Source organism: Sorex fumeus, unplaced genomic scaffold (genome assembly GCF_029834395.1).
Source record: "Sorex fumeus unplaced genomic scaffold, SorFum_2.1 ptg000047l, whole genome shotgun sequence".
Lineage (NCBI taxonomy): Eukaryota > Metazoa > Chordata > Mammalia > Eulipotyphla > Soricidae > Sorex > Sorex fumeus.
In genome coordinates, this window is record NW_026606104.1 from 31,894,105 (window position 1) to 31,913,662 (window position 19,558).

Here is a 19,558-nt window from a genome sequence, read left to right on the forward strand (position 1 = left end):
CCTTGTCGGATGTGTACGTGGTGAATATCCTTTCCCATTCTGTAGGCTGTCTTTGTATTTTGGTCACTGTTTCTTTGGAGGTGCAGAAGCTTCTTAGTTTAAGATAGTCCCATTTGTCTATCTCTGTTTTCACTTGCTCAGCCAGTGGCGTGACATCTTTGAAGATACCATTAGCTTCAATATCATGGAGAGTTTTGCCGACTTTGTCTTCAATAAACATTATGGATTCTGGTCTGATGTTGAGGTCATAAATCCATTTTGATCTTACTTTTGTGCATGGTGTTAGGCAGAGATCTGAGCCCACTTTTTTGCATGTAGCCGTCCAATTTTGCCAGCACAGTTTGCTGAAGAGGCTTTCCCTGCTCCATTTCACTTTTCTTGCCCCCTTATCAAAAATTAGATGATTATATGTTTGGGAGGAAATGTCAGTATATTCAACTCTGTTCCATTGGTCTGCAGCTCTGCTTTTGTTCCAGTACCATGCTGTTTTAATTATTACTGCCTTGTAGTAGAGTTTGAAGTTAGGGAGGTTGATTCCTCCCATTTTCTTTTTCCCAAGAATTGCTTTAGCTATTCGTGGGGGCTTATTGTTCCATATAAATTTCAGGAGTGTTTGCTCCATTTCTTTGAAGAATGTCATGGGTATCCTTATAGGGATTGCATTGAATTTGTATAGTGCTTTGGGAAGTATTGCCATTTTGATGATGTTGATTCTCCCCATCCATGAACAGGGGATATTTTTCCATTTCCTCGTGTCCTCTTTTATTTCCTGAAGTAGCGTTTTGTAGTTTTCCTTGTACAGGTCCTTTACTTCCTTAGTTAAGCTGATTCCTAGATACTTGATTTTCTGGGGCACAATTGTGAATGGGATTGTTTTCTTGATGTCACTTTCTTCTCTTTCACTATTTGCGTATAGGAATGCCATGGATTTTTGGGTATTGATTTTATAGCCTGCCACTTTACTATACAAGCCTATTGTTTCTAGGAGTTTCTTGGTAGAGGTTTTAGGGTTCTCTAAGTATAGTATCATGTCATCTGCGAATAGTGAGAGCTTAATTTCTTCTTTCCCTATCTGGATGCCCTTAATATCTTTTTCTTGCCTAATCGCTATTGCAAGTACTTCCAGTACTATATTGAACAGTAGTGGAGAGAGTGGGCATCCTTGTCTCGTCCCTGACCTTAGGGGGAAGGGTCTCAGTTTTTCCCCATTGAGGAGGATGATTGCTGTAGGTTTGTGGTAGATGGCTTTAACTATATTGAGGAAAGTCCCCTCTATCCCCATTTTGGCAAGGGTTTTCATCATGAATGGGTGCTGGATCTTGTCAAAAGCTTTCTCTGCGTCTATTGATATGATCATATGATTTTTATCTTTTCTTTTGTTGATATGATGGATTATGTTGATTGATTTCCGAATGTTGAACCATCCTTGCATCCCTGGGATGAATCCTACTTGGTCATGATGTATGATCTTTTTGATGAGTTGTTGTATTCTATTGGCTAGTATTTTGTTGAGAATCTTCGCATCCGTGTTCATCAGGGATATTGGCCTGTAGTTTTCTTTTCTTGTGGTGTCTTTGTTTCCTTTTGGTATTAGAGAGATATGGGCTTCATAGAAGCTGTTTGTCAAGCCCAAAACTTTTTACATTAAACCATTACATAAAATGGAGTCTAACCAAATACTTTCAAGTTTTCCTTACTTAAAAAAAAAAAAACAAGCACAAAAACCAGAATATTTAAGATCTAGAAATTACCTGTTTGCATTTTCGACTGCCAAATTAACTTACAGTAAGTTTCTGTTTTACTCTCCTCTTTTTGGCTAAGGATTAAGCAAAAAAACAAAACAAACCATAGATTCTCATTCGAATATCCTATACTATTGTGCATTTTGATTCTAGGTGTTGGGTTTCGTTTGGTATTACTTGTAGGTTATATTTCCTTAATTGAGTTATATTTGAGAGACTACTGTCCTGATTTTGTTGCGCAACCATTGCTTTACTCTTTGGTTGAAAATGACATTGGTTTGGGTTGGATTTTTAAAGCCCCTTGTAACCCCTTGGGAGTACTGTGCACGAATCCTTTCACCCTGAGAGTGTCATAAGGGAGAGACAGTGCACCTGGCTTTCTTGATCTTAGGTGACCCTTTGGGCAGCATTGCTCTTTCTGACTTAAAGGGGCCCCTTTTGTTTCCCTTTCGGGTAGTTCTTTGCCTAATGACTCGTTACCTTCTCTGATAGTTTTCTGATCCTGGCTTCAGTAGACTGTAAACTCTGGAAGCTCTGTAAGGGCAGGGATTTTGTGTCTGTTTTGTCTTTTGTATCACCTGCACTTCTAAGTGGTGTGGTGTACTTGGTCGGTGCTCAATAAAAATGTGTTCGAATTTCTAAAAAAAAAAAAAAACCAGAACTAGTTGTTCATAATACGACTGAAATCCAATCATAAACAGCTTTATATATATATATAAAAATTTGTGTGTCATGTGATTCAATTAAAAATATAAATAAATGGGAAAATAAAAATTTTAAAAATATATATATAAATAAATTTTCAATGGTTGGAGATGTTCCTCAGTGGTAGAATACTTTTCATGGATATGTGGAATTTGACCCCAGCACTATCAAAACAAAAGCAAAAAGAAAAAAGTATTAATCTTGATTTCTTCCTCCATATTCCCCACAGAATTTTCAATAAAATCTAAAGTATTAACAACAACAACAACAAAACTAGTTGTTTTTGTTTTTGTATTTTCTGTTGGAGGGTGGTTTGAGTCACAGCCAACATTGCTTAGGCATTACTCCTGACTGTCCCGGCAGTACTCAGGGGAACTTATGCGGTGTTAAGTATTGAATGGTGGTGTACCATATACCCCATATACTCTACTTTCTGACTCTCTAATTAGATTTGTCACTGTCCCTGCCCGCCTGTTGTTCGATTTTCTCGAGTGAGCCCAGTAACGTCTCCATTGTGAGACTTTGTTGTTACTGTGTTTGGCATATCGGATACGTCACAGGTAGCATGCCAGGCTTTGCCCTGCGGGCGAGATACTCTCGGTAGCTTGCCGGGCTCTCCTAGAGGGGTGGAGGAATCGAACTCGGGTCGGCCATGTTGGCTGCTTTCAAGGCAAATGCCCTACCTGCTGTGCTGTTGCTCCAGCCTAAAATGTAGAAAAGTTTGCTTTGTTTTGTTTGGGGCCACACCCAGCAATGATCAGGGCTTATTCCTGGCTCTTCACTCAGGAATCACTTGTGGCTGTGCTTGGGGGACCTAATGGGATGCCAGGGATCCCTTGATTGTCTATGTGCAAGACAAGTGCCTTACCTGCTATGCTACTGCTCCAGACTCCAAGTTTGTTTGTTTATTTTTTGAAGGGGTTGTATTCCCTGCAGTGCTCAGTAACCTTAAGGCCACTCAGCCTAGCTGAGTGTGGATCACATGGTTTAATGCTCAGCCCCACTGTGTGAACCACATGGCTCAGTGCTCAGTCCTGCTGTGTAGACCACATGGTTCAGTACTTAGCCCTGCTGTGTGGATCACATGATATAATGCTCAGTCCATTTGTATGGATCGTAGGGTTCAGTGCTCAGTCCTGCTGTGTGGACCACATAGTTGAATGCTCAGCTTTGCTGTATGAAACACAGGGTTCGATGCTCAGGCCTGCCAGTGCTGAGGTCCACCAGGGACAAAACTGGCAGTGCTGTAGAGGCTGTGTAGTTCTAGGGATTCAACCATGGCCCTTTCACTTTTAGTTTGTGGGCCACATATGAAGGTGCTAGGGCTACTCCTTGATCTGTGCTCAGAGGTTGCTCCTAGTAGTGTCGGGGAAGGATGTGGTGCTGGGAATGAAGTCCAGGACTCCCACACTCAAAGTGTATATTCCAGCCTTTGATTTCTTTCTTTGCCTCTCCTGCCTTCGGTGTGTGTGTGTGTGTGTGTGTGTGTGTGTGTGTGTGTGTGTGTGTGTGTTTTCTTTTCTAGCCCTTTTAGCTTTCTCCCTGGCAACCAGTCGTTTTAATAGTCTCTTCCTCTTTCTTCATTTTTATGCTGAAAACTGATAGCTCACTGCTTCTTTTTGCATGTTTGTTCAGGTTGTTTTTAGAAGGAAGGAGGGAGAAGTAGAATTGTGTATCAACTAAAACTATTCTAAATACAGATGCAGTTAACATAAACATCTTATTTTCAGGTATAAACATGATGATTAGATCTTTTTTATGTATTGTGAAATGATTGCCACAATAAGTTTGTTACCATTCATCACCTGCATAGTCACAAAATTCTTTTCTTATGATGAAAACTTTAAAGATTTACTGTTAGCAGCTCTCAAATATATTGTAGAGCATTATTAGCCATGCTACCATTTAATTCCTATCATTTATTTTATAGCTGGGGGGTGGGGAGGGAGAGAGAGAGAGAGAGAATGTGTAAAACTGGTGTTGGTGTAACACCCAGCGGTGCTGAAGGGGCTTGCATCGGTCCTGGGGATAAGACCCATGGTTTCACATATGCTACTCCTTGAGCTCCTGGGAGTGTGTGTTTTTTATCTCACTTTTCCCATTTTATGCAAATTCCCACCAGCACCTCACAGCCCTCAAGCTTTTTTTTAAATCCATGAACTTGGATTGTTTTTGTTTCACTTTAAATTTTATATAGAAATCTAAGGATCATAGGATCTGAGATCATATGATATTGGTCTTTATTTTTCTTTTTGGAGGAGAGGGGCCCACATTGGGCTTTGCTCAGGGCGTACTCCTGGCTCTGTGCTCAGGGATCAATCTTGGCAGGCTTGGGGGAATCAAATGGGGTGCTGGAAATTGTACCCATGTCTGCAGCATGCAAGGCAAATGCCTTACCTACTGTACTATTTCTGGCTCCAATATTAGTCTTTCACTTTTTCTCTTAGCATAATCTCCTCTAGGGTCATTCATGTTGCAGTTCTTGTTTATGACTGAATAATATTCATTGATGCACTTTTTAAAATCCATTACCCGTTGATACGAAGATAGTTTTCATATCTTGGCTATTATGAATATGCTGCTGTGATACAAGGATTTGCACATCAATAAAAAGTGTCTCTTTAGTAAAACTAATGCATTCGGATTTGGGCCACACATAGCTGTGCTCAATGCTTATCCTTGGCATGGTTCTTAGGGATCACTTCTAGAAGTCCTTGGGGACCCATGTGGTTGGTACCAGGGATTTATCTAGGGTCAGCTGTGTACAAGACAAGTGTCAACCCCTAACTTATCTCTCCGGCCCCTAGAGTGTAATTTTTTAAGAAAGAATAGACTTTAATCAGTCAGCACAGTTATGATCAGCTATTAACACATGAGTTTCATATTTCTTGCTATCTCATTTTTTATTATTTAACAACTTACTAATAATAAAATATTTTATTATTTGAAATTATAAGCAGGACAAATGGGAGCAATAGTACAACAGGTAGTATGCTTGCCTTGTATGTGGCCAATCTAGATTCTATCCCGGGCACCACATATGGTCCTCCCAACCCCCAAAACCTGACTGTAGTCGTCCCTGAGCATAGAGCCAGGAGTAAGCCCTGAGGCACTGCCAGGTGTGGCTTCAAAATAAAACAGCAACATATGTATACTGTAGGCAAGGAGAACAAAGACTGCATAAAAAGCAACCAGTGATTGTATAGGGTCATTTTGTCAGAAAGTGTTACTCAACTGTAAGTTGTATGGTAGGAAAAGACCTTACTACAGGAGAAGCCATCTGCCTCAAGTTTTTATAGTCATTGAACTTAGAGTGGTTTTTTTACATTTTTAAAATGTACTTTAACAAAAAGTCAAATGTTTTGTATCACATGAGAAATTTATGAATTTAAAATTTTAGTATGCGAAGGCCACAGTGGCATGCAAGGCAAGTGCGTTATCTGCTATATTGTCTCTCCAGCTCCTATCCTTACTCTTAAATTAAGACAACAAACAAGACAATGGTTCAGTAAAAAATTTTTTTTTTTTTTTGCTTTTTGGGTCACATCCGGCAATGCACAGCAGTTATTCCTGGCTCATGCAATCAGGAATTACTCCTGGCGGTGCTCAGGGGAGCATATGGAAGGCTGGGAATCAAACCTGAGTCGGCTGCATGCAAGGCAAACGCCCTACCTGCCCCTGGCTCAGTAAATATTAATTGAACTTCAACATGAAAGAAAACATTTGAGGGGTAAGAGCAATAGTATAGTGGGTAGGACATTATTTGCCTTGTATGGTACCTACTTGGGCTCAATCCCCAGCTCCCCATATGGTCACCCAAGTGTTCTAGGACTGACTCTGAGCTCAAAAACAGGAGCTCTGCTGAATGTGGCTCAGAATCAGAGGCGTGTGTGTGTTTGTATATCTGTATTGCGTGTGTGTTTGTGTGTGTACGTGTATTGTGTGTGTGTTTGGGGGGGGGGGTGGAGAGACAGATGGACAAAGAGAAAGACAGACTTGAATAGTGATGTAGAAAATAAGCTTTTTTTCCTGTGACTTAATCACTTAATCACTTAACTTCCCGTTAGTCGTCGATTTGCTCGAGCGGGCGCCAGTAACGTCTCCATTTGTCCCTGTCGAGTGCTAGTGTAGCCCAATGGCATCTGTTCGCTCTGGGTACATGAAGAGCCTCAAACCGATCGTTCATGATCTTGACGAAGAAGTCTGACCATCTGGAAGGTGGGCGGCCACGCGGTCTTTTGACATCCCGTGGAATCCAGTCGGTAACAGCTCTAGCGGTCGTCTTTAAATCTCATTACGTGACCAGCCCATCTGATTTTCGACACCTTGGCATATGAGACAGCGTCCCTGATTCTTGATCGTCGATGGATGTCAGAACTCCAGATTCTCTCTCTCATTTGAGTGAAACGTGATATTCCAAGCATAGCTCTTTCTATTCTTCTTTGGGAGACCTGAATAGCGTTCTCATCTTGTTTGCGTAGGGCCCAGGTCTCTGAGTCATATGTTAATGCAGGAAGAACAGTGGAATCAAAGAGATGTGCCCAGAGCCGGAGGTTCTTCGTCCTCTTAGCTATTTCTTCTACGTTCTTGAAGGCGTTCCAAGCCGCTCTCTTCCTCCTGCGCAGCTCGGGTGCCAGGTCATTTGTCATGTTGACCTCTCGACCTAGGTACACATAGCTGTTGCATTCGGAGATGGTCGTTCCATTGAGAGCGAATGGGGCGTCAGGAACAAGGCTGTTTCTCATAAACATTGAAGAATTGTTCCTTGGAACATGCGATAAAAGAGGTGTTGGAGGCGTCGGTGTCCTTGTCAACACAAACTTGGCCAAGAGCATTGATTCATTTGAATGCCTAACAACCCGAATGGGATGTTTACATTTGAATAGATGTGACTCACTGCCTGCAGTTTCTATCTTCGTTGTCTACGCACCAACATCTCATTATGATGAAAGAGAAATCGAGAAGTTCTACATGGAGCTAGAGAAGTTCTATAAAGAAGACCACACCTTCTACAAGATCATTGTGGGTGATTTTAATGCCAAGATAGGACCGAGAAGATCAGCTGAAGAACTTCACATCGGGACCCATGGCCTAGAATGGAACGAACAGGGTGAGAGACTGTCTGAGTTCATCATGTCGACCAAGACCATTCATGGTAACTCACAGTTCCAGAAGGCAGAATCTAAACGATGGACATGGGAGTCTCCCGGTGGACGATTCCACAACGAAATAGACCACATCATATTCAATCGACAGTTTTGCCTGACTGATGTCGCTGTTGTCCCAAAATTTCGAACGGGATCGGACCACCATCTCCTTCGTGCAAAATTCTACTTCACAGAGCGGGGAGAAAGGGCTGCAAAGTTCAAAAAGAGAACTCCCAGAATGACCACCAACTGGGAACTCTTTGGTACTATTGCGGCAACATGGGAAGATGCCATTGTTGACAACATTGACGAGGAATATGATTGACTGGTTCAGCATCTTCATGAATGTGCGAGGAACACCAAGAGAGAGATAGCCACAAAAAATCGCCTATCTTCGAAAACTCTTGAGCTAATTCGCCAGCGTGGTTTGGCGCATGCCTCAGGCAACCGCAAGCTAACGTCCGAGCTCGCAAAGCAGTGCAGAGATGCGATCAAGAAAGACCTCAAAGAGAGAAGAGCAGAAGTACTGGTAGATGTGGCAGAAGCCGGGAAAAGTATTCGTAACGCCCGCCTGTCCTTTGCCAACTATAAGACCAAGATGACTGCCCTCCGACGTCCTGATGGATCCATCACATCCTCCAGAACGGCAATGGAGAAGATTATCCATGACTTCTACTCAAATCTCTTTGATAGCCATGTCCACTTGCCGACATACCAAATTCCACAGGATGGGTATGTTGTTCCCAACGTTCTCCCCTCCGAAATCCGACACGCCATTTCGTCGGTAAAGAAACAAACAGCACCCGGCCCAGACAAGGTCAGACCTGAACACCTGAAGAACCTGCCGTCAGTACTCATCAATGTTCTGTGACTATACGTTTGAAAAGATTATGAAAATATATTTTATTTTCTCCCCTCTAGTGTTAGAGAATATGGACTGTGTTTTGGAGAGCCCGGCAAGCTACCGAGAGTATTCGATATGCCAGACACAGTAACAACAAAGTCTCCAATGGAGATGTTACTGGGCCCGCTCGAGCAAATCGACGATCAACGGGAGGGCCTTTTGGACCCCAAAATTAGGGTACTACAGTGGAGAAAATCCTGGAATTGATTTCTGAAAGCTTCCAGAGTTAGTATTTAATTATGGGAATGTATTGGAAATAAATCCTATTTAGTTGGGCTGGAGGAGCTATGAACTTCCTGTTGCCTCTTTGCTCCTTTCTCAGTATAAACAGGAGCAGACAGGGAGAGTGGGAAATGTTATATAAATCATAATGTTGGAAATTTAACAAACTAGATCCTTAGAGAAATAAAGATGGAAAGGGACCTTGGATACTATGACTTGGGTCCAAAGAAGTAGGACTAGGGTCTCCATTATTAAAACCTTAGATCTTAAGTCACTTGTGGTTGGAGAGGGAAATTCACATGGAAATAATTTTATTAGTGTAGGCTCTTAACTTTGGGGAGCTGGTTTGGTTTCATAAGAGACTTAAAATTCAACATAAGTGTTGTTACAGCATGAGGAATTGTTAACTGCTGACGCACTTTAGTTACCGGAAATAATTTTTGTCAAAGTTGGTTATTGCAAGTTGAGAGTGAATAAATAAACATTGATCATTTGAGCAGTTCTACAGTTGCAGTAATTGAATGAGAATAGGTTTTAACAGAATTTGAAGGCCGACCTTTATAGTATAACTAAAAAATGATAAGGAAGCTTAGGTTAAAATCTTTAACTTGAACCTCTAAGATAAGTTTGAAAATTTGATATTTTTTTCTTTGCAAAACTTTCCATGTTGTGAGAACTTAATTGTGAAAGTGTATTTAAATTGGCATATGCACTATGTCTTGGTTCAGATTATTTTATAATGATTTCATAATGCCTAAATCTGCTGGAAACTGGTTAGGGTAATAAAACTGTATTTTGTTGAACAGATAGTTTTAATACTCACCTCTGCAAAGGGTGTATATGTTCATTTCATTTCAAAAAGTACTAAGACATCTGCTAAGTTATACCAAATGATACACAGCAAGAAAAAAGTTGTAGGGAAAGATGAGCACTTCTTTTTTAATGTGTGAGCAAATAAATGGTGAAAATCTTGTGAAAAATACCCAGACAACTAAATTTACCTAACTATCAAAACTAACTTCCAATTAAAATAATTTTCACCTATTGAACTGGTAAGTTAGTTTTTAAAGGAAAAAAAAACATTAGAAATAGAAAGTAAAGACCAGACATTACCAAAACAAAGCTGACCATAGTGACGACTAATATTTACTTTTTTGGATGAAACATATGCAAGGCAAATAAAATTTCCTTCCTAACTCAAATTCTAAAAGTAATATATAAAAATTAATTTCTAAATCTGTTTAAAGACAAGGAAATACTCAACTTGATCCCCAAAAGAAAATTTTCCATATAATCAATATATTTTTCTGATTCAATCGTAGATTGTGCACTCTTTGAAAAAGACAGATTTTTCAATTTAATTTTCAAATGGAAATTTTATATTTGGAGAAAAAAAAACTAAAGGAAAAGAAGTCCCTTTACATCAGAGCTAGATGATTTATGCAACATCTTATTTAACTTTTACAAGAACTAGAACTCAGTGAAATATTATTAGAAATGAAAAGAAAAACACAGAATGTTGATGATTTTATTAGAGTACTGAAGTTACTAAAAGAGCCAGAATTCAAACCCCGCTCCAACATTTACTCCTCTATCAAAATAAGATATACAGATAGGGGGTGGTAGGAAGCAGGAGACTGAACTATGTTATAGTTCTATGTTATAGTTCTAGAACTATGTTATATTTCTAGAATGGAAAGTTCTCAATTTACCTTTCTGTTTTTTTCTCTCACGAAAACCCCTACTCCCATTCCTAGTCTTCCTTAGGTTATCTAAGGTCAACCTCCTTTCTATTCCTATCACCATTTATTTGCTCACACATTAAAAAAGAAGTGCTCATCTTTCCCTACAACTTTTTCTTGCTGTTTATCATTTGGTATAACTTAGCAGATGTCTTAGTACTTTTTGAAATGAAATGAACATATACACCCTTTGCAGAGGTCTGTATTGACCTGGGAGCCAGGAAATTCTGGCACATCCGGCATTGTTATTCTGAGGCAGGTGGCTATTATGTTTTTGGTGGCTCTTACCAACTGCGTGGGTTTTTCTGGCACCATCTCTATGTTTGTGTCTGCATCCCTCTTAATGTCTGTAGGCGTGTCCCTATGCTGGGGCAGGAGGGAATGGAACTCTGTTGTCTACTGCAAAAATAACAAAAAAATTTCAAAACACAACTTTTTATCCCTAACTTACTAAAAATAACTAATGGGAATTGACATTAAAGTTCTTCTACTTGGGTTTTTTTTTTCTTTTTGTCATTCTGTCAATGCTAGTAGAGGTCAACATTTTAAAGTGAAGCAACTTATTATTTAGCATAATTAGAATTATGCATTGTTATGCTATCTCTTCACAACACAGCATTTGGGGACTTCACATTTTCTTTGTTTTAAAAGGGAAGGTGTGTGTGTTAATGTGTGAGAGCTGAGACTATATAGTAGTTAGAGGAGGAATCTTTTTTCAGTAATGAAGTCATACTTTTTGAGTTTGACATTTTATGTACTCATTTTTATTAAATTACAGTGGAGATACAATTACAAAGTTGTTCATGACTGGGTTTCAGTCATATAATGTTCCAACACCTGTCCCTTCACCAGTGTACATATCCCAGCACCAGTGTTCCAAGTTTCCCTCCCTTCCTCCCCATCTCCGCCTACCTCTATGGCAGGAACTTTTCTTCTTTTAGAGGAGGAATTTAAATTGGTGCAGTAGATATTTTAATAAACAAAGTTTTGAATACACTCATTGGGAGTACTTGTGATTATGAAAATATTTTCCTTGGTACATAGAAAGATTATGTAAAGTAATTGCAAAGCACCCTGTAGACCAGTAGCTGTCACATAGTAGGTTCTGATTAAGTAATGGCAGTTACACATTCATGTATAATGACATCCTTTGATTCATTTCATAGTTATTTATCGGGAACCTTTTGCCAGACCCTGCAGTTGAGACACTGCAGTGAATGGAAATGTCTTCTTATAGAACTGCTACTTGGGAGAGAATCACTAACCAAACTAAGCAAGTAATTAGATGATCTCAGACTCAGAAAAGAATACAAGTGCTTTGAAGAAAAATCATGAAAGGGGGTGAGAACAGGTGGCAGTCCTGGAATGATTATGGGAAGAGAAGATTTTGAAACTTTAGCTAGAATAGCCAAGGAAGGCACCGACTGTAGATTTCGGGCAGGTCTGTCTCCATCTTTACAAGTAGTTGAAAATTATTTCACTTTTTAGCTATAATTTCCATGTGTCCAAAAGATAATAATGAGCCTCCTGCATAGGGTTACATGTGGTAATATAGAAGTCCCAAAGTATGGTTATTTGAGGACTATGAAAGGCCAAAAGTATATATGCCTGATATCTGACTCCCAAAGGGAGGAATGTGCTGCTGGTGCCTGTAAAGGCAGAAGCTACTCACTGGCAGACACAGACTTAAAGATGTGGTCATGGTTAGAAGAGTGGGGATTTGTGTTCCATAATGTACACTGCAGTCCTGAGGAGTGGTTAAAAGGGGCCAGGAACAAAAGATGAATGGTGGGAGTGTTGACAGTGTATGGGTGGGGAAAATGGAAGCATTCAGATGGTTGCCTTTCTTCTAAAAGAGAAAATAGGAAACTTGGTTTATTTTTGTTTGTTTGGTATTCTCTTTGACAGTTGGGTCAACAATTGATTCTTCATTTGATTTGTGCCCTAATCAAGTGTTTTGCAGTCTAGTTTTGGGTAAATAAAACAAATGAGAGAGAGAGAGAGAGAGAGAGAGAGTTTTTTAATAGTAGAATGATGAATAAGTGCCAGAAGTATCTTTGAAAGAGGCAGAATTTTTTGAGAGTGGATGATCAGAAAAAGTTTGCAAGAGTAGGCTGGATCTGACTGGTGAAAGGTGGCATTGGGTTTTAAGTTCTTTTTTGGAGAGGCACTGATGCTTCTCAGATTATGTTCCATAGTACCTTAAGCCTGATACATATTCTGGCTAGAAGTTTTCTGGATTAGCTAAATTTGCAAAAGATTCATGTTCTGTCCTTCTTGTGGGGGTTTCTTGCCAGTGCTACTAAACTGTGGCATCCAGAAGTACTGGACCCCTTGCTTCCAGAACAACTGAGAAAGCATGGGCATTTGATACTGCAGAATGCAACAGTAACCTCACAGGCATTGTCTCTTAAGTCATGCTTAACAGAGAAAAGAGTTAACACACTTGGCTTTATCAGTGTATTTGAAAACATAGGAGAAACTTTAGGAGAAAAACATGACTAGACAGACCAAATAAGAAAAGTAATCAATGAGAATTATTTGTTTTTGAATCTCCTCTTCATCTTACTTTTTTTGTTTATTGGTTTGGGGCTACAACCAGAGTTGTTCAGGGCTTACTCCTTCCTCTGTGCTCAGGGATCACTCGTGATGATGCTTATAGGACCATATGGGGTGTTGGAGATTGAACCTGGGTTAGCCATGTGAAAGGCAAGTGCCTTGTTGGCCGCTGTAGTACTTCCCTGGGCCTCTTACATCTTTACCACTTTTAGTTTTCGTTAAATGTTTAACAATGCTTGAAAATAATTGCTTGAAAAGTTGAAAATAGAAACATTTAAAAGATGTTCCTCTTTTAATAAAGGTGCTTTCCCCCCCTCCCAAGGTATATTACCCAAATTTGGGATGGATGTGCATTGATGCCACTGATCCAGAGAAGGGGAACTGGCTGCGATATGTGAACTGGGCTTGCTCAGGAGAAGAACAAAATCTGTTTCCACTGGAAATCAACAGGGCCATTTACTATAAAACTTTAAAGGTAAGAATTTACATATAATAACTGGTCTGCTGTTATTCATTGCTAATTCTGCTTGCAGTTGTGAACTGACGTAATGACTTTGCAGACCATAGAAAGATTATATTTGAAAATGCTTCAACAAATTGAAAGGTCTGTTTTAAATATATGGTTGCCACTGCTTCTTGTGGATAAGGGTGCTAAGGCATGAAATGGTGTTAAGTAATTACATACTGCATCTTTATAGACACTGATGAGTTAGGCATGTGACAGCTACCTCCCGCCTACAGAGATCCAAAGGAACTGTCTGACAGATTCATCCAGCTGTATGAAACTACCAGTGGCTATGGGGGTTCCGTGTTAACTGGGAACATAGTATTCAATAGTGTAGCTTTAGAGGATCTCTGTTAATATTTAGAGGAACTCTTTTTTTTTAAAAAAATCTGTTCAGAATGGAAATTAATCAAAACACATTTCTTCTGCCATTTTTCATTTGGAGACATTGTGAAGAAAGGAAATGTCCTTTGATGGTTGTTGTTTTGAGTTGTGATGAGATCATAAGCCCCTCAGCAAATTTGGTGAAGTTAGTGTTTAAAAGTTCTCAGTATTGATTGCCCCATTTCTTTTACAGGCAGGCTCAAATCTATCTCCCTTGTTTCCATATTCTCTGAAAACAAATCTGCACTCCTAGTGAATGAAAATGTTCTGAAGGTGGAGTCTTGGGGCACTTTTTAAAAATTAGATGATTGTTGCTTTGGGAAACAGATATGTTTGCTAAAATTTCTGTCACACAAATGTCCCTTTATTCACTAATGGTCATAGATTGAGGGTGCAGTTCATGAAAAACCAAAGATCTCTGTATAGTTGAAAACTCTTTGGGCCACTGTTTGAAATGGCGGTCAGCTTTGTAGTAAGCTAGAATTTGTCAGTGTTGGCAGGACTAACTCCTCTGGAAGTTTACTTAGCATAAGCCTGATTACTTTTCCTTTACTGTCTTTTTTTCTGATTTTGTTTTAGCAGTTGAGTTGTACTGTGCCTCAGATATATTCATATCTTTGCTTTTAATCATGTAGGGGGAAATATGGTTTTTTATTCTCATTTAAAGTGCCTAACCTCTCTTTTCATTTTATTTGTTGGATTACAATAACATGATTTTCTAGTAGGTATTACTAGACACTGGAATTTAAAATTAGATTCAGAATTTGATTCAAGAACTTATGTTGTTTCTCAAGTTTCTTTAAAGTGTGTTACATCTGTTTGAATCAGTGTTATGGAATCTTGGTGGAAATGAAATGTGAGAAGGTCAATATCCAGTTAGTCAAAGTAGTGGGAGTGAGGTTGCACAGGCAAGCAAGCCTAGGGAACATCAAGGGCACTGCAGTTCCTTCATCAGACTTCAGATTAAAATGTGTTCCTCTCTGATATAAATCCACAGGAATATTAAGCAGTAGAGAATATTGTTTGGGAGAATGAACTCTGAAGTTCGACTGACTTATTTAAGTCCTGGTATGCCATGTAACCTAAAGCAAATTGTTATAATTTGACCTCAAACAGGTCAGTTTTTGTGCCTTCAGTACTTCATTTGTTAGGTACAGATAATTAGAGTACTGACCTCATAACTTATCATGATATTGGTTGCATAATACCATGTATGGATGAATGGAATAGAACTTAATGCCTACTATATGTCAATTATGCTTTTAAGTTTGATGTGTACTTTGTGTACATGTGACCATGTGAATTGAATTCTGTGCCTTAGTTTTGTCACCTGTAAAAGTGGAGTTTGTGTCAGAGAGATAGTACAGTGATAGACCACTGAGCTGACCCAACTTTGATTCCTGGCACCACATATGGTCTTCCATATGAGCTAGGAATGATCCCTGAGTACAGATTCACGAGTAAAATAAGTAAGTAAAATAAATAAAATAGAGTCATGCGGTGCAGGGGGAGAAGTAGGAGTCTCATCTTAAAATCACCCTTTCAGGAATTGAGGTTGAAGTCTGACCTATGCCTTATTTGTTGAGTTTTGGGGCCATACTCAGCTGTGCTCATGGTGTAATCATGCTCTCTTTCAACTCAGAATCACTTGGGTTCAGGGGACCTCACAGGGATGCTAGGTATGAAATCTGAGTCAGCTGCATAACTTTTAAAAGATTGTTCTGGAGGACTAAATCGTACATAGATTATTTGAAATGTGGCTTGTTTCTTCTCATATTTCTGGAATATTTCTCTTATATATGACCTAGTGTCTAATATTGGAACCATTACCCTTTGGAATCGCTGATCTAGTAAAATTTGAAGTTTGTACTTTTATATTGTACTTTTATATTGATATCTGGAGTAGATTGTATACTTGATTCTATAAACTTGACATAACCCAAAGAAAAATTTGGAAGAATTCTTCTGTTTTTCTTTGGGGGGGGGGGTGGTTATTGGAAAGGTTTGCCAAGGATTGAATCCAAAATCTCACACATGCGAAGCATGCATTCTACTACCGTACTACATGCCCAGTCCAAAAGCTGTAATTAAAAAAAATTTTTTTTTTTTTGGTTGGTTGATTTTGACTTGGGGCCCACCCAGCTGCATTAAGGTCTTACTCCTGACTCTGTACTCAGGGATCATTCCTGCCATGGATCACGGTAACATATGGGGTGCTGGATATTGAACTTGGGTCAGCCCAAGCAAGTGCCCTACCCAGTGTACTCTCTCTCCAGTCTTTGTGTTTGTGTGTGTGTGTGTGTGTGTGTGTGTGTGTTTTAAAAAATCAGAGTACAGTATTTAAAATTTAAGTTGTTTTATTAATTTTGTTTTTGTTTCATCACGTTTAAGTGTGGGTGCTGGTGTTTGGCCACACCCAGCCGTGCTCTGCGACTGTTCCTTACTGTGCTCAGGAGTGACCCCTGGCCATGCTTGGGGGTTCCTTCTGTGGTGCTGGAGATTCTAACCCTTTTGGCTGTATGGAAGGCAAGGGCCTTAATCCTATGTTATTTAATTGGCTACTGATTGTATTATTTTTAATGTGGATTATATTTCTTGTATTTAAGGACATACTTTTTTTTCTTTTTTGACATGAAATTTTAATTGTGCAAAGCAGTAGAAAAAGCTATAGTTGCAGAAACAAACTAGTGTTGATACATATATTATCTCCTTCATAAAGGTCTGAAATTTGTGTAGTTATTTTGATATGAAATTGGAAAGTACACAGATTGATCATGTGTTCCATGATCATTTCAGTTGCTAACCATTCTGAAATTTGTTCAGTAGCTAACAAATCAGGCTGATCTTATTCTAGTTGTTCTCCAGCTCATTAACCATCAAGAAACTTTATATTATACTTGAGGCCAAAAACAGATTCTGATGTTTTTGTATGTTTTTTTTTAATCATAAAAGTGCTTTACTTAAGAGTTTGTGCTGATAGCTATCTTTGACATCATACTGTTGGTGTTATTACCTCTGTGCAGAAGATGTCAGTGAAATAAACATGGAAACTTGAGCTTTGAGTCGCAAGAGTTACAAAAGTGTACAGTCTTCCAGTGACATTCTGATATGACATTTGGGCTAGGAATCAGTTGGAAATAAAATTTTACTACTTTTCATGCTTTTTAAACTTTGATGTTTAAGTCTTTACATATTTCTGTCAAGTTCATCATTTCAAATATTATACCAGCATTTCATAAATATGTGACTAATAAAGATAGAGAAGTGACACATTTGGGCTAGAAATAGTTTACTTAGTAAAGAAAAGCTCATTTCTCTTACAGAACTGATAAGAGTGCCAAAAGTTATCTTTAATGGCTATTGTAACTCATTGAAATCTGGCATATTAGATTTAGAAATGTGGTTTAAGGGGACAGAACCATAGTATATAGTGGGTTAGGCACTTGCCTTGCATTGTATCCAACCCTGCTTCAGTCTCTGCCACCCCATACAGACCCTAGTGCACTGCCAGGAGTGATTCCTGAGCACAGAGACAGAGGTAAGTCTTGAGTACAACCTGGTAATTCCCCCCACCCCCCCAAAAAAAAGTCTAAAAAAATTTTTTTTATTAAAGTAAAAGTGATTCAAGAAGTCATGCTTTGGTTCAAACAAAATGACAGGTTTTAGTTATCTCTGGGAAGCCGAGGCAACAGTAGCTTCTTTCATCTTAAAGAATTTAGAATATTTTAATAGCAAGAGTTTTGTAGAAATGAAAATATTTACTTTTAAGGACTAGATGTTCACTAGAAGGTATATTAAAGTAAACTTTGTTGTTAAACTCATATCTTAGAAGTAATTCCATTTCCCCAAAAGAATCCCAGATAACTTTCTCTTATAATCATGGTGCAATGACCAAAAATCACTAATACAGGCAAGATGTCCTATTATCTAATCTGTGTACCTTACTTTTTGTCAGTTGTTCCAATCATGTCCTTCTAAGGAAACTCAGTTGTATTCCTTAATTTGGACAGCACTTCAGTCTTTGTTTTTTATTGTCTTTCAAAGTTGATCAAGTACTTTGTAGACTGTCTCACAGTTTGGACTTCTCTTGTACTGCTAAGTTTTATCTTGCATTTTGGACAGAAATCTCCAGAAGTGATGTTTTGTTCTTTTCTGTGCTTCATATCATCAAGCACATGATGATATTGATTTGTCCTTTATAGATTTTTTCCTTTGTAATAAATATTTCATAGTTGTTTCGAGACTGTATTTTTTTCTCCTCATTTTCACCTACCTGGCTTTAATTAATTGTTACTGTGATGCTTGTCTCCTAGAGATTGTCTAATTTCTTTTTTTTTTTTAAAAAAAACGACTTGTTGAGATATCCTTTAAAGAAGAGCATTCTTAATTGTTTATTCATTTATTTTTATTACTATGGACTCATGGATTTTTTTTAAATTCTTCAGGGGGTTCGGGTGGGTTTTTACTTGCGCCTATATTCTTGGAATATTATAAACAGTTGAGTCATTGTGAGAGAAATTCGATCAAGAATCCGAAGTAACGTCTCTGGTCTTTAGGACCTTGGTTTAGGTGTAACCAGTATGGTGGTGGTATTTTTCCTTACTCCTTAGGTGTGAGGTGCTTTGATGCACTTCCTCCTAAATGTAAGCTTCGTCATGTAAACTCCACGTCTGTTGTGTAGGGAAGGCACTGGGCTCCCTGGAGCCATCAGGTCGGTGGCGGTGGCGGAGCCTTTATTAACGCTTCGGTCCTTGGTCCCCCTCCCCTCCCAGCCGCTAGCATTTCCGGGACGTAATTAGCGGTGCATTTATAAATGCGACTGGCCTGCCCTTCTCCCTTACGCACTTTAATTCGCTCTTGGAATCTGAAACATGCGCTGGCAATTAATTAGCGTTTAGCACTTCTCCTTCCAAGCTGCCAGATTCTTTTGAATTATGCCTTAAGTTTCTCATCGGCTCAGATTTTATGGGCAAAATGGTTCCTTCCCCCACCCCACCCCCCCTTTTGCGTGGGCAGTCGTGAGGCTTTCAGCAGTACGATTTGGCAGCGTACGGCAGTTTTGAGTTTAAAACCAATGGGCTCCTCGGCGGCGCCGCACTTTTGCCGCTTGCGCACCCCGGGGAAGAGGCGACGGTGGGGAAGTAAGGTCCTTCCTCCAGCAGAGGGTCCCCCGTTCCCGCGCGCCCGGCCCGCACGGCCGCCGGTCCGCCCGCCGGCCCGCCCGCGGCCGCCGGGGCTGAGGAGCCCCTTCCTGCCGGGCTGGCCGCGGGCGCACCGCCCCAGCTGCGAGCGCCGCCCGCCGCCCGCGCCCCGCCCCGCCCCCGCCCCGCCAACAACCGCGGCTCTGATTGGCCCGGCGCTTGTCTCTTCTCTCCTCACAGCCAATCGCGCCGGGCGAGGAGCTCTTGGTCTGGTACAATGGGGAAGACAACCCCGAGATAGCAGCTGCGATTGAGGAAGAGCGAGCCAGCGCCCGGAGCAAGCGGAGCTCGCCTAAAAGCCGGAAAGGTAGGAGCTCGCCGTCGCCTTCTCGAGGCCAACCCGGCCGCGCCGCGCCGCGGGACCGGGCCGGCGCCCGCGGCTCCTGGTGACCTTTTCCGGACTCGGCTCGGGCCCCGCGATCCGACCCCCCCACACCCCCCCTCCCT

At 40.1% G+C, this 19,558-nt stretch overlaps 1 protein-coding gene across 3 annotated transcripts in view; it reads left to right on the forward strand.

Annotated features, from left to right (window-relative positions):
* Nucleotides 1–19,558, forward strand: part of PRDM2 (PR/SET domain 2) — a 128,856-nt gene that overhangs the window by 36,382 nt on the left and 72,916 nt on the right. For all 3 annotated transcript variants that reach the window (XM_056123776.1, XM_056123775.1, XM_056123774.1), the window contains 2 exons: nt 13,344–13,496; nt 19,292–19,418. In XM_056123776.1, coding sequence (XP_055979751.1) covers nt 13,344–13,496; nt 19,292–19,418 — 280 coding nt within the window. The remainder of the gene's footprint in view (nt 1–13,343; nt 13,497–19,291; nt 19,419–19,558) is intronic.